At 36.4% G+C, this 14,105-nt stretch overlaps 1 protein-coding gene across 1 annotated transcript in view; it reads left to right on the top strand.

Annotated features, from left to right (window-relative positions):
* Positions 1–14,105, top strand: part of FAT4 (FAT atypical cadherin 4) — a 172,255-nt gene that overhangs the window by 133,816 nt on the left and 24,334 nt on the right. The window contains exons 9-10 of the mRNA XM_051820332.3: positions 419–4,768; positions 11,021–11,125. Of these exons, the coding sequence (XP_051676292.1) occupies positions 419–4,768; positions 11,021–11,125 (4,455 nt within the window). The remainder of the gene's footprint in view (positions 1–418; positions 4,769–11,020; positions 11,126–14,105) is intronic.

Genomic DNA, 14,105 nt, shown 5'->3' with positions numbered 1-14,105 from the left:
ACAGTAGAACAATAACCTTTGTTCATTGTTTAGAAGTATACCTCCTTGCAGATCTCACATATTTCATGTTTCTTGGAATGTTGTATTATGTGCAGATTTTTCTCCTAGGAACTATGATTCTGAATGATTAGCCAGTTCTCTTCACTATGCTTCTCTCAAAGGCATACCGGAAAATATTAAATCCAGCAGACTGTGTGGGTTTTAGCTAGAAAATGGCAAGCCAGTCTCTGAAGATTGTCAGTAAGCAGATTTAAGTTGGAAACTTTAGAGAAAATATAGGAGATACTGTTCTCTTCAGTAATTATGAGAAAATAAAGTCATGTGTGGCAGCAATGTAGTGTTTTATATGCCTTAATATACTACCAAATGTTTTAACTGGATCCCGTGTGATTATAACTGCACACTCCTTCTTTTATAGGTTCCTTTGTCTTTGCGGTTACAGTCACAGATGCTGATATTGGAACCAATTCTGAGCTGCATTATTCCCTTTCGGGTAGAAACTCTGAAAAATTTCATATTGATCCACTGAGGGGAGCTATTATGGCAGCTGGACCACTAAATGGAGCTTCAGAAGTGACATTTTCCGTACATGTGAAAGATGGTGGCGCTTTTCCAAAGACAGATTCTACAACAGTGACTGTTAGATTTGTGAACAAGGCAGATTTCCCGAAAGTCAGAGCCAAAGAACAAACATTCATGTTTCCTGAAAGCCAACCGGTAGACACTCTTGTCACCACTGTTACGGGATCCTCTCTGAGAGGAGACCCGTTGTCCTACTACATTGCAAGTGGAAATCTTGGCAATACTTTCCAGATTGATCAGTTAACGGGGCAAGTGTCCATTAGTCAACCCCTGGATTTTGAACAGTTACAAAAATATGTCATCTGGATAGAGGCCAGAGATGGAGGTTTCCCTCCCTTCTCCTCCTATGAGAAGCTGGACATAACAGTATTGGATGTCAATGATAATGCCCCAGTTTTTAAGGAAGATCCATTTGTATCTGAAATATTGGAAAACCTTTCTCCTCGAAAAATCCTTACTGTATCAGCTGTGGACAAGGATAGTGGACCCAATGGACAGTTAGATTATGAGATTGTTAATGGCAATGAAGAAAATAGTTTCAGTATCAATCATGCTACTGGTGAAATTAGAAGTATTCGACCTTTAGACAGAGAAAAAGTATCTCATTATGTGCTCACCATAAAATCTTCAGACAAAGGGTCCCCTTCTCAGAGTGCCTCAGTAAAGGTTATCATTAACATTTTAGATGAAAATGATAATGCCCCTAGGTTTTCTCAAATATTTAGTGCCCACGTTCCTGAGAATTCCCCCTTAGGATACACTGTGACTCGTGTCACAACTTCTGATGAAGACATTGGTGTAAATGCAATTAGTAGATATTCCATAATGGACACGAGTCTTCCATTTACGATTAATCCTAGCACAGGCGATATCATTATTAGTAGACCTTTAAATAGAGAAGACACAGATCGCTACAGAATCCGAGTTTCTGCCCATGACTCTGGGTGGACTGTGAGCACAGATGTCACAATTTTTGTGACAGATGTCAACGACAATGCTCCAAGATTTAGTAGGCCCTCCTATTATTTAGATTGCCCTGAACTGACTGAGATTGGCTCCAAAGTAACTCAGGTCTCTGCAACAGATCCTGATGAGGGATCTAATGGACAAGTGTTTTATTTTATAAAATCTCAGTCAGAGTATTTTAGGATTAATGCCACCACTGGAGAGATTTTCAATAAACAAGTCTTAAAATACCAAAATGTCAGTGGCTTCAGTAATGTGAATATCAACAGGCATAGTTTTATAGTGACATCCTCAGATCGAGGGCAACCTTCCTTAGTCAGTGAGACGACAGTCACCATCAACACAGTGGACAGTAATGACAATGCACCTCAGTTTCTGCAAACTCAGTATTTCACTCCAGTCACGAAAAATGTTAAAGTTGGTACAAAGTTAATCAAAGTGACTGCAGTGGATGATAAAGATTTTGGATTGAATTCTGAAGTGGAGTATTTCATGTCTAATGAAAATCACTTAGGAAAATTTAAGTTGGACAATAACACAGGGTGGATTTCAGTAGCATCTTCCCTGATCTCTGACTTGAACCAAAACTTTTTAATCACAGTCACTGCAAAAGATAAAGGAAACCCTCCTCTTTCTTCCCAAGCAACTGTTCAAATAACTGTCACTGAGGAAAACTATCATACACCTGAATTCTCCCAAAACCACTTGAGTGCAACCATACCAGAAAGCCAGAGTATTGGGGCCATTGTCAGAACTGTTTCTGCAAGAGATAGAGACGCAGCAATGAATGGCTTGATTAGGTACAGCATTTCTTCAGGAAATGAAGGGGGCATTTTTGCAATCAACTCCTCCACAGGTGTACTGACACTAGCCAAAGCTCTTGATTTTGAACTATGCCAGAAGCATGAAATGATTGTCAGTGCTACAGATGGGGGATGGGTTGCAAGAACTGGTTACTGCACTGTGACCATCAATGTCATTGATGTGAATGACAATTCTCCAATATTCATCCCTGACGACTATTTCCCCACCGTTTTGGAAAACGCCCCTAGCGGGACAACAGTCATCCACCTAAATGCAACAGATGCTGATTCTGGAACAAATGCTGTGATTGCATATACCGTACAGACATCCGACAGCGACCTCTTTGTCATTGACCCTAACACAGGAGTCATCACAACTCAAGGTTTCCTGGATTTTGAAACCAAGCAGAGTTACCATCTTACTGTGAAAGCCTTCAATGTCCCTGATGAAGAAAGGTGTAGCTTTGCTACGGTTAACATACAATTAAAAGGGACAAATGAATATGTGCCTCGTTTTGTCTCCAAACTCTATTATTTTGAAATCTCAGAAGCAGCTCCTAAAGGTACTATTGTTGGAGAGGTATTTGCCAGTGACCGTGATTTGGGCGCTGATGGGGAGGTACACTATTTGATTTTTGGTGATAGTCGAAAGAAGGGTTTCCAGATCAATAAGAAGACTGGACAAATTTATGTTTCTGGACTTCTTGATCGAGAAAAAGAAGAAAGGGTTTCTTTGAAGGTGTTGGCCAAGAATTTTGGAAGCATTAGGGGTGCAGATATAGATGAGGTCACTGTAAATATCACTGTGCTAGATGCCAATGACCCACCTGTTTTTAGTTTAAGCATCTACAGTGTTCAAATCAGCGAAGGGGTCCCCATAGGAACTCACGTGACCTTTGTCAGTGCCTTCGACTCAGACTCCATCCCCAGCTGGAGCAGGTTTTCTTACTTCATTGGATCAGGGAATGAAAATGGTGCTTTTTCCGTCAATCCACAGACAGGACAGATCACTGTTACTGCAGAGTTAGATCGAGAGACCCTACCCGTCTACAATCTAACAGTTCTGGCTGTTGATTCAGGGACCCCCTCAGCTACGGGAAGTGCCTCCTTGTTAGTCACCCTAGAGGACATCAATGATAATGGGCCCATGTTGACCATAAGTGAAGGCGAAGTGATGGAAAACAAACGCCCAGGAACACTAGTGATGACCCTGCAGTCCACTGACCCTGATCTGCCTCCTAATCAAGGCCCCTTTACCTATTACCTGCTGAGCACGGGTCCTGCCACCAATTATTTCAGTCTGAATACTGCCGGAGTTCTGAGCACGACCCGAGAGATTGACAGAGAGCAGATTTCAGACTTCTATCTGTCTGTGGTTACTAGGGATTCTGGTGTTCCCCAGATGTCTTCCACAGGAACTGTGCACATCACAGTAATAGACCAAAATGACAATCCTTCACAGTCTCGCACAGTGGAGATATTTGTTAATTACTATGGCAACTTGTTTCCTGGTGGGATTTTGGGCTCTGTGAAGCCACAGGATCCAGATGTGTTAGATAGCTTCCACTGCTCCCTTACTTCTGGAGTTACAAGCCTGTTCAGTATTCCAGGGGGCACTTGTGATCTGAATTCCCAGCCGAGATCCACAGATGGCACTTTTGATCTGACTGTCCTGAGCAATGATGGCGTGCACAGCACAGTGACAAGCAACATCCGAGTCTTCTTTGCTGGCTTTTCCAATGCCACAGTGGACAACAGCATCTTACTTCGTGTTGCAGTACCGACAGTGAAGGACTTCTTGACTAACCACTACCTTCATTTCTTACGCATTGCCAGTTCACAGCTCACAGGCCTGGGCACTGCTGTGCAGCTCTATGGTGCATATGAAGAAAGCAATAGAACATTTCTTTTGGCCGCTGTGAAGCGAAATAATAATCAGTATGTGAATCCCAGTGGTGTAGCCACCTTCTTTGAAAGCATCAAAGAGATCCTGCTTCGGCAGAGTGGAGTAAAGGTAGAATCTGTGGATCACGACTCATGCATTCATGGCCCCTGTCAGAATGGAGGGAGCTGTATACGAAGACTGGCTGTGAGCTCTGTGCTGAAAAGTCACGAGAGTCTACCAGTTATCATCATGGCCAATGAACCTCTGCAGCCTTTCTTATGCAAGTGTCTGCCAGGGTATGCGGGTAGCTGGTGTGAAACAGACATAGATGAGTGCCTTCCATCACCTTGTCACAATGGTGGGACCTGTCACAATTTAGTGGGAGGATTTTCATGTAGTTGCCCAGAAGGCTTCACGGGAAGAGCCTGTGAAAGAGATGTCAATGAATGTCTGCCTAGTCCTTGCAAGAATGGTGCTGTCTGCCAGAATTTTCCAGGAGGCTTCAACTGTGTTTGTAAAACTGGATACACAGGTATGATAATGTTTTGGTTCTTTACTCAGATGTTAGCCATGCCTCGTGTAGTAGAAAGCATTGGAATTTTCATTTTTAAACATTTTTTTCATAAAATGGGCATAATTGGAACAAATGTTTTAAAAAAATTTACTATTGTTTAGACACTTTCTAAGCATTTTATATGTATTTGTCTTATTTGCTTCTTATAAGAAAACCTGCAAAGTCGGAATATTTTCCGTTTCTTTCAGGCAAGAAAGTTGAAGTAGAAAGAAGTGAAATTATCTTTCTAGGGCAATCCAGTTAATTTGTTCTAGTGTCATGACTCAACCCTACGCTGTCAATTCCAGAGCTCAAAGCTCTGAGTCAGTCCAGAGCATAGACTGTTAGTCCTTCTACTTGATGCCTCTGAACAAGAACAAAAAAGATTAATATCTTTTTAAAGGAGAGTCTCAAAGTTTGAAAAATATGGTATACACAAAACATAAGACCTATTCCTTTTTGTCCTACATAATTGTTAATAATTGTTGTTGTTTCTTCTATTTCATCTTCATTTTTAGAATGTTTTAAAGTCATGAACAGAGTGATAAGAATACAGCAAAATTCATATTTTAAGGTTCAAATTCCTTATTATTTCTTATACTATAAGAAATAGGAGAAAAGCAGGTAAATCAGAATAAAACTGAAATACAATTCACCTTCACATTTTAGAAGCACCATTAAGCGTACAATAGCAAATTTATCTAGTTAGCTCTTACCCCCTAACAGGATATGATGTCCAGGTACATGTTTATCTCAATCTATTTCTATATCTTATGTGTATCTCTCTACCTATCTACCACCCACCTACCTTTCACCTATCTAGGTATTAGTAATCAAATGCCATGCTGTTGGTGAGTTTGAGGAGAGCACAGTTCTTTCCTATAATAATCACACTGCACATGTTTAGAACATACATATATCAGATTTCTCTATAGTGCTTATAAGTGCAATTTAAGGTACTATTGAAATAGAACCAAGAAAGGGTTTTATCACATTTTGTAGATGTTTTACAGAATTATATTGTTAAAGAAGTTTTAAAATAAATGTATTTGGATGTCATATTTTTAGTAGAGCCCAACAGGTGAAGAGTTATGTTTTCTATATTAGGAATTGAGTTTCTTGATGATGATATGAAGCAAGTTTGAAAAGTTGAGGCAAAACATACAGGCTTTGTCTTGAAATAAACTCCTTGAAATACAATTGAAAAGGGACTGCAAGCAAGTATAAGATTAAGAAATTGGATAGTTGCTTCTGTGAAGTCAGCTAACCTACTAACTCTCAATCAGATTATCTACAAAATGGGAATAATTAGAGTTGTTATACTGAGTAAATATTAATGCTTGTAAAACACCTAGCACAGTGTCCAACATTTGATGAATGACCTTGCTAATTAGAACTGGCAGTAGCATTAGTGTATTGGTAGTAATAGAGATACATCACACAATTTATAAAAAGTCATGAAGCCGCAGTAGGGTAAGGTAGCTATGAGTCATACCAGACTTGTATTCTTAGGATCTTAAAAAAAAAACAATGCTTTTGGCAGGGTATTTAGATGGGCTATATTCATAGTGCCTTTTGCAATAATGAGAAACATTTATGAAATATGCCAAAACCAAATTTTATTTGCTAAAACAATGAATAAGCATATCAGCATAAATATTTATAATGAATAGCATGTATATTATATACATATTTATATATATAAAATAGTCCATTTAGGTGTGAAATAGTTAACCCCATTCTACTCCATGTATAAATGAGATGCAAAAACAATATTATAATAGTGTAAATCTATATACATATACATATATATGATCTAAGATATTAAGTGAGGAGACTTCAGAAAACTACAGAATATAAAAAATCATCCTATCTTCATGAGGTGATCCAATTACAGCTGACAATTTAACTTTGCTCTACATATCCATCATTAAACTATTCCTAGACGTGTGAAATTGATCATACATTGTCGTTGAAAAGACCATGTGTAATCACAAAATGTTCAGTTTATTTTCAACATGCCATCTCATATTCTGCTCTGAACATGAAGATATAACCTACTTTCTCCTGTAACTTTAAACTACATTCTTGGAAAATCTGTGGACACATTGACGTCATTTTGTGCATCTACGGTCATCTTGAGCAATTCTCTTTCTCTGTGTGCTAAGAATTTGTTTTCTGAATCACATCTCCTATCTGTGCTAAATAATGTATGTTAACACAACTGATGGATGTCAAAGCAATGAGATCGGTTTATTCTTGTAAAGAGTTGCTATGAAAGTAAACATGTCTTTATAGCAAAGACTCCTTGAGTTCAAGAGGCATGAGTGCCTTCTTGTATGCAAGTCCAATCAGTAGAGTGCCAAGCCTCAAGACATTGACAAGTATTGTTAAATGACTTGCAGTATTAATTAAATTAATGGCCAGGATTTGTTTCTCAGTGCTGCAGCACAACAGCTTGTTTTACCAGAAGCATGTTGGAGTAATTCAAAACTGCTGCATGTAGTGATATGGATTACGCCATTAACAGTACAATTTATATAGACAGAACAACAAAAATTTTGTTGATTTTTAATTGGGTAGTAGGACATAAACTCTCCAAATCTGAGAAATACGCATTCAGAGGCTTTCTTTTGATTCTAGGTAAAATTATAACATCTTTCTCTCACAAAAAGAAGAACATTTTTAATAATAATTTAAACATTGTTTTCAAACTGTGTCTTTGAACCTAATATCTAGTATAAAAACCTCACGGCTTACAAAAGAAGTATATATTCATTAAATAGAGAACTCCAACTAAATTTTTAAATAGTAAATGATTTATATGCTTTAAAACCAAAAAAACACTATTTTTTCCCAAACTCAGTGAGAAATTCCCTTATGAGGTACCTAGCAAAGTCATTTTATATTTTTCAAAATTATTTATTAAATGGTAAGAAAATAAAACTTTTAAATCAAAATTGCAAATGAAATTCTCAATTTGTTTTTTCATACCAATTTTTACTTGTATTGTCATATACTCAAGAATCAAATTCTATTGAGTTTAAGTTTGAGAAATTCATTCTCAAAACTATGTTCAAAATTTGTAACTTCTGTCATTTCCTTAGGTATTGTATGTTTTGATACATAGATAAGTCTTATTTATTATAGGGTGTTTTTCCACTCCTCATTTTGGACTAACTGCATGCAGTTTATATTTAAATTAAACTCTGACATCTCTGTTAAAATATCATTTTGTAGGTAGTAAATAGCAATATAAATGTTACACAGAAAGACTGATCCCTAATTTTATTTTGCTGTCATTTTAAACCAAGATTGTAAACCATACTATTTCTAAAGAGGGTTAAAAAATATGTGGTTGAGTTTTATAGGATAAATAATTTTGGGGTTTCTGTTGTTTTACATATTTTATTTAGGGACCAAAACTGTCCAAGTATTTGACTAAGTATATATGAGAGAATCTCCTCAAAGTTTTAATTTCTCATATTCAAGAAATGAACTGCACAGTTTTGACATTTACTAATGTTTTTGTGACATAATGGTGTTTTGCTCATACTTCAAAAGAATATTAATCTTTGTATTTGATATGTGTGACTTTCCAACAACACACAAAAGAAATTTCTCAGAAAAAGAAAGTAAAGGTAGACATGTGAACATTAGGTATGGTTGTAAAGTGAAAGAAATTGAAGAAATGAAATGTGACTTTCTTTATGATGAATAAATAATAAAGAATATAGCCAATAGGTATTGCTTATTCTCTACTGGGAAATACTGGCATTGTATTAGGAAAAAATTCATATTTCTAAAATGATTTGTCATATTCAGTTAGAAAACAACATAGGAAGGAGTTCTATGAAACAGCATTACTGTGGTGTGAAAGGCACAAGCTTATATCAAATCCTTAATAGACAAAACCTGATTGCTGTGTTTCTAGATTAGTAGCTTGTTTATTTCCACATTTTCCCCTTATTAAAAGATATTCTGAAATCATTAGTTCAATGTTTTTGCCTTGTAAGGTGGTTCCCAATTTTATTTATGCAGAAAAAGTGTGTTGTGTATATGATCTGTGATGTACAGAAAGGGGCTTAGTTAGCAGTGTCATGAGCTCTGAGTCACACTTGTACTTTCAGAGCAGAACAATTGTGGCTGCATGAGCAAGCCACAGAACAAATGTGTGCTAAACAAAATCTTTGACTATGTTTTAGGCAAAGTTATTATGATGAAATGGAATTTCTAGGCTCAACATTGTCTAGCTGTGCATTTGAAATGTATGTATTTTCATGCCATACTTAAAACTGCATTAGTGTAGTCATGTTGGGAAGTAGAAAATAGCTTTATGGAAACTAGTTCTACATTAACTGATACCCTCTTATCAGTGAATGGAAATTAACTAAAAAGTCTATTACTTCTCACGGTGTGGGAGAATTTGGAAAATTGTTTTAACAAATATGTCTAATCATTGCAATAATTTAAGTTGTGGCAAAAGAGTATTAAAACATATTTAAGTTTATATCAAAAACAAAACAAGTGCCAGTGCCACAGCTCACTAGGCTGATCCTCCACCTGCAGCGCTGGTACTCAAGGTGCTAGTCCTGGTTGTGGCACCAGTTCTGTCCTGGTTGCCCCTCTTCCAGTCCAGCTCTCTGCTGTGGCCCAGGAGGGCAGTGGAGGATGGCCCAAGAGCTTGGGCCCTGCACCTGCACGGGAGACCGAGAAGAAGCACCTGGCTCCAGATCGGTGCAGCGTGCCAGCTGTGGCAGCCATCTTGGGGTTGAACCAGCAGAGGGAAGACCTTTCTCTCTGTCTCTCTCTCTCTCTCTCACTGTCTAACTCTGCCTGTCAAAAAAAAAAAAAAAAAAAAAAGGTGTCACTCAGACCTTAGGTTTTGTGTACCAAGTGATCAACCATTCAGTCAATGCTTTGCCAAACCTGAATATGGAAATAGAAGGCTTAAACTTGTCTGTATCATAGTTTTATAATCTCTCGAGCAAATGTTAGATTATAAGGGTTTATTTGCTTTCAGCTACAAAATTTAAATGTTTCATTTATATGAATTAATTCTCCCCAGTGAAATGGAAACTCTCTCCTAATATAGACAGTTGCCTGAGGGCCAACGTTGTGGTGCAGCAGGTTAAGCCACCACCTGCAACAATGCCAGTATCCCATAGCCGAGAGCTGGTTAGCGTCATGACTGCTCTGCTTATAAACCAGCTCGCTGCTAATGTGCCTGGGAAAGCAGCAAAAGATGGCCAGTGTACTTGGGCCTCTGCTATCCACATTGGAGACCTGGATGGAGGTTCAGATTCCTGGGTTTCTCTTGGCCCCCGTCCTGGCTATGCAGCCATCTTAGAGTGAACCAGTGCATGGAAAATTTCTCCTCTCTCTCTCCTTCTCTCTCTCTCTCTTGCTTTTTCTGTCACTTTGCTTTTAAAATAAATAGCATACATCTTAAAAAGAGAAGTTTGAGCTAACAGAATTTTTATAAGAAAAAGACACCTCTGTGCTCTCCTCACCACCTAGCCCCATCCATTATTATGCCCCGTTTATAATGTGCACTCAGTCAGTATTGGTTGATTTAATTTTACAAGAATATTTATGAAAAAAAAAAAACTTTATAAGCTGAAAAATATGCTGTTCAGGTGTAGTTTCAGAAAAAAAGACAAGGTTGGTGCAGTCAGTAGCCTAGAAAAATATTAACAAAATTTTTAAAAAGTCTTTGTTGTGTTTTCTTATTCCTTATTCTGCTTTAGAAAAGTAATTGCAAGTTAATAGCTATTTCTGGAAAGTGGAATGATTGTAGTTTGACAAGCTAACTAAGTTGAGTTCTACCTTTCAAAAATCTAAGTCGGGGCAATATTTACAATTAAAAGAACCCTGTGAAAGTTTCCACACTCTGGCTATAAGATGTAGAAGATGAAGGGGCATTGATAAAATACATTCAGTGAAATAATCTTAATGGGCTTAATGTGTCATTTTCCTAAAAATAGTGTTTCCTCCCAGGATAATTATGTAAATTCTTTTGTACACATTATATGCTTATGTTTATAATAGAACATCTTAGTAAGATTTTGAACTCTGAGATAGAATTCCAATGCCTTTTTCTCACATAAAATCTTCTGATACTTGTTTTTAAGATATGAGCCCTCAGAATGGATTTTACATATGGTTATGCTGTAATGATGTCACAGTATTTATGAGTGAGACTTTTTAAATGAATTTGATCTATTCTAGGGAAAATGTGTGAATCTTCAGTTAATTACTGTGAATGCAACCCCTGCTTTAATGGTGGTTCCTGCCAAAGTGGTGTGGATTCATATTACTGCCATTGTCCATTTGGTGAGTACACCTTTGTTATTGACATAAAATGCATTCTACAATGGGATTTCAGAAGCCGAAAGGAAGATGGAAATAAAGATAATGTAGTGGTGGGCATTTGGCCCAGCAGTTAATCCCAGTTAGGAGGCCCACATCCCATATTACAGTGCCTAGGTTTGGTAACTAGCTCTGGATCTTGACCCCTGCTTTTCTGCTAATGATGTATACCCTAGGGGGCAGCAGCAATGGCCTGACAATTGTTTCTGCCACCCAGGTGCAGGCTGCTGAGAAGTGAACCTTCTCAGTGGCACAGGCTTCTCTGTTTGTCTGTATATCTCTCTGATTCTGAAAGAAATACAAACATGCACATTTTCCATGAATTCTTTGGCATACTGTTTAGCAATTTTGTTTTATTATGGCCACCAGTGCTTACAAAAACAGTGTTTTACATAGGAGGTTTTAATAAAATAAAACATTAAAGGTATAACCCTTTAAACTTTAATTGTGGAAATCTTGTTGATTATTCTTGTTTTTAAATCATTACCAGAAAAAATTATCAACAAGATAATTAATCAAAATGTCTTCCCAGGATGTCTCCCTGAAATCTTTATGGATGCCTTATTTTTAGCACTCTTTCATATCACTCCATATTACAAATGTGTAAAAATAGTTGAAATAGTTCTTGTTTTGTTTTTTGTTAAATTAATTCAATAACTTATGAAAAGATTTAGTTACTAGAAATACAGTTTTCATGATAGACATTTTATAAATAATGCTATAAAACTAATAAATTGGCACTAATGTGTTCTTTTAAGGAAGAAGTGGTTAAAGAAAACCATTTGTACACAAACATATTTATTCACCTGTGTAATGAAATAAGGGTACCTTCCAGCTCTCAGCCAAGTACTACCTGGCACTGAGCCAGCCAAGGACAATGAAAACAGCTTTGGAGGAAGCTTTTCTAATACCATTGTTTGTTTCATAAGTCTGTGATCATTCCATTTATTTAAAGGCTACTTCATCCAACAACGTGGAACCCACCTTTCAGTGATCTGGCCTTTTGGCCTTTCCTTAAACAAGATAGAAAAAGAAACTCTTTCTAGTTTTCATTGGTTGCGTTACTATGTTCAATGGAGCTAAAAATTGAACTTCAATTACTAGTTCAGAATAGAACTTTAAAATAAATCTGAAGTTCCTAGTAACTAGTAAAATGTAACAAATGTTGTTTATTACTCATTTTCAAGCAGTTCTATGACTCTGTTTAGTTTTTTTAAGCATAGCATCAATAGGATTATAAAGAGAATCAATATAAAAATGTTAATTTTGAGCCATTTATTTTACCAATGGTTCTCAAATCTAGAAATTGAGTGACTTGCCCAAAGTCAAAAAATGGAATTGAAGAAAAACTAATTCAAGATGGTATAGTGACTGCAACACATAAAATGCTTAGTCCAACTTGATATTCATAGCATCCCTCCTTGTTAAAAGTCCTTAGTGATTCCTAACAATGCCCATGAAGTGGTGAAAGGTAGAGGGAACTTCAAAAATCTTGTGGAAAAATTCAACTAAAAGGCATGTTTATTTTAGTACTTTTAAAAAAAAATCCATGCATAGTGTTTTTCATACTATGCGTTTACCATGATATTTTTTGGAGTGCTGATTTTAAGGGCAAAAGTAACCATACGTTTAGATCAGGAGCTTTTCCTTTGTTTCAGTGGTCTCTTGAAATGGTGCTGCTTTCTACGGATAGCTACAGTTAGACTTCATGGTTGAGCTTGTGTTTTGGAATGAAAAATAAATAAAGTGGAGGGGAAGGTGGAAAATGATTTCCTAGTGAATGAACAGAGGTGTTTATATTTTTAGATATCCCCTAACATTTCAATTAAAAATGAATGGATTTAAGAAATTTGTTCTAAATAGAAGCCAATTGTTGCTGCTGCCCTGTAGCTAATCCACAGTTATCGCCTGCAGTGTTTGGGCTTCAAACTGACCTTCCCCTCCCCCTGCCAGAGATGCCCAGGGAAAGGAGGATGGCACAAGGAAAATCCAGAGAGCCACATATAGCACGTACCTGACCGTGCAGATTATTCCCCCCCCCACTCCTCCAGTGGCAAAACCAAATGTCATTATTTCAACAGACGTTATCAGCTGACAATATAAGTACCTCTAAAAAAAAAAAGGTGAAAAACTTGAGACCTCAAACAAGATTTATGACTACAGAGATTGAATTAAAAGAAAAAAAATATTTTTTGAATGTGAATGAAATATGCAATAAAGGTGTCATATGCAGTACCTCAAACGAGAAGACGAAGTAGAACCACCAATATCCTAGCAATTGGCATTTTAATTATAATTATGAAGCTGGGAAATATTGTGTACTGTTTACCTTCTCATCAGTAAAAGATTTTCTGTTTGGCTTTTAAAAATTTTAGATTCTGTTTCCTGTTAGATTATTTATTAGGAAAAGCACAAAGGAATTCAGTGTTTAAAATGCTAGCCCAGGCTGCATAATGATAACTTCTTAGAGTGGTTTTGCTGTTATATTATATTATAATATTATAGTATAGTATATTTTATAGATTTTGTACATACATGAAATATGTGTATATGTCCACAATAGTCTATACATTAAAATTACTCCTAGAAGGGATAGTATGTGAGTATTTAAATGTATTTTGTATATGTGTACTATGTACTAATATATTATGTTTATTAATATATATATAAATTACTCTTTTAAGGTATAATGTATGTGTAACTTTTTAGAGTAACTTTATCTAGATTATTTCATGATATCCAATTTGGAAGTCATATTTAAAAACCTCATTAAATATTATTATACTTCACAGAAAAAAATCTACTTTTCTGTAGAAACTATAACAAAATGCTTTACTAAAAAAGAAAATCCTTAAAGAAATATTTTCCAGTTTGAAATTACAATATAAATTTGAATAAAATTATAAAACATCTTTCCAGTATCTATATATATAGATACACTTTC

This window comes from Oryctolagus cuniculus, chromosome 8, assembly GCF_051225735.1.
Source record: "Oryctolagus cuniculus isolate XC-2025 breed Fujian yellow rabbit chromosome 8, ASM5122573v1, whole genome shotgun sequence".
In the NCBI taxonomy this organism is placed as follows: domain Eukaryota; kingdom Metazoa; phylum Chordata; class Mammalia; order Lagomorpha; family Leporidae; genus Oryctolagus; species Oryctolagus cuniculus.
Note: the sequence above shows the minus strand (reverse complement) of the source record. Positions and strands in the feature narration are given on the sequence as shown.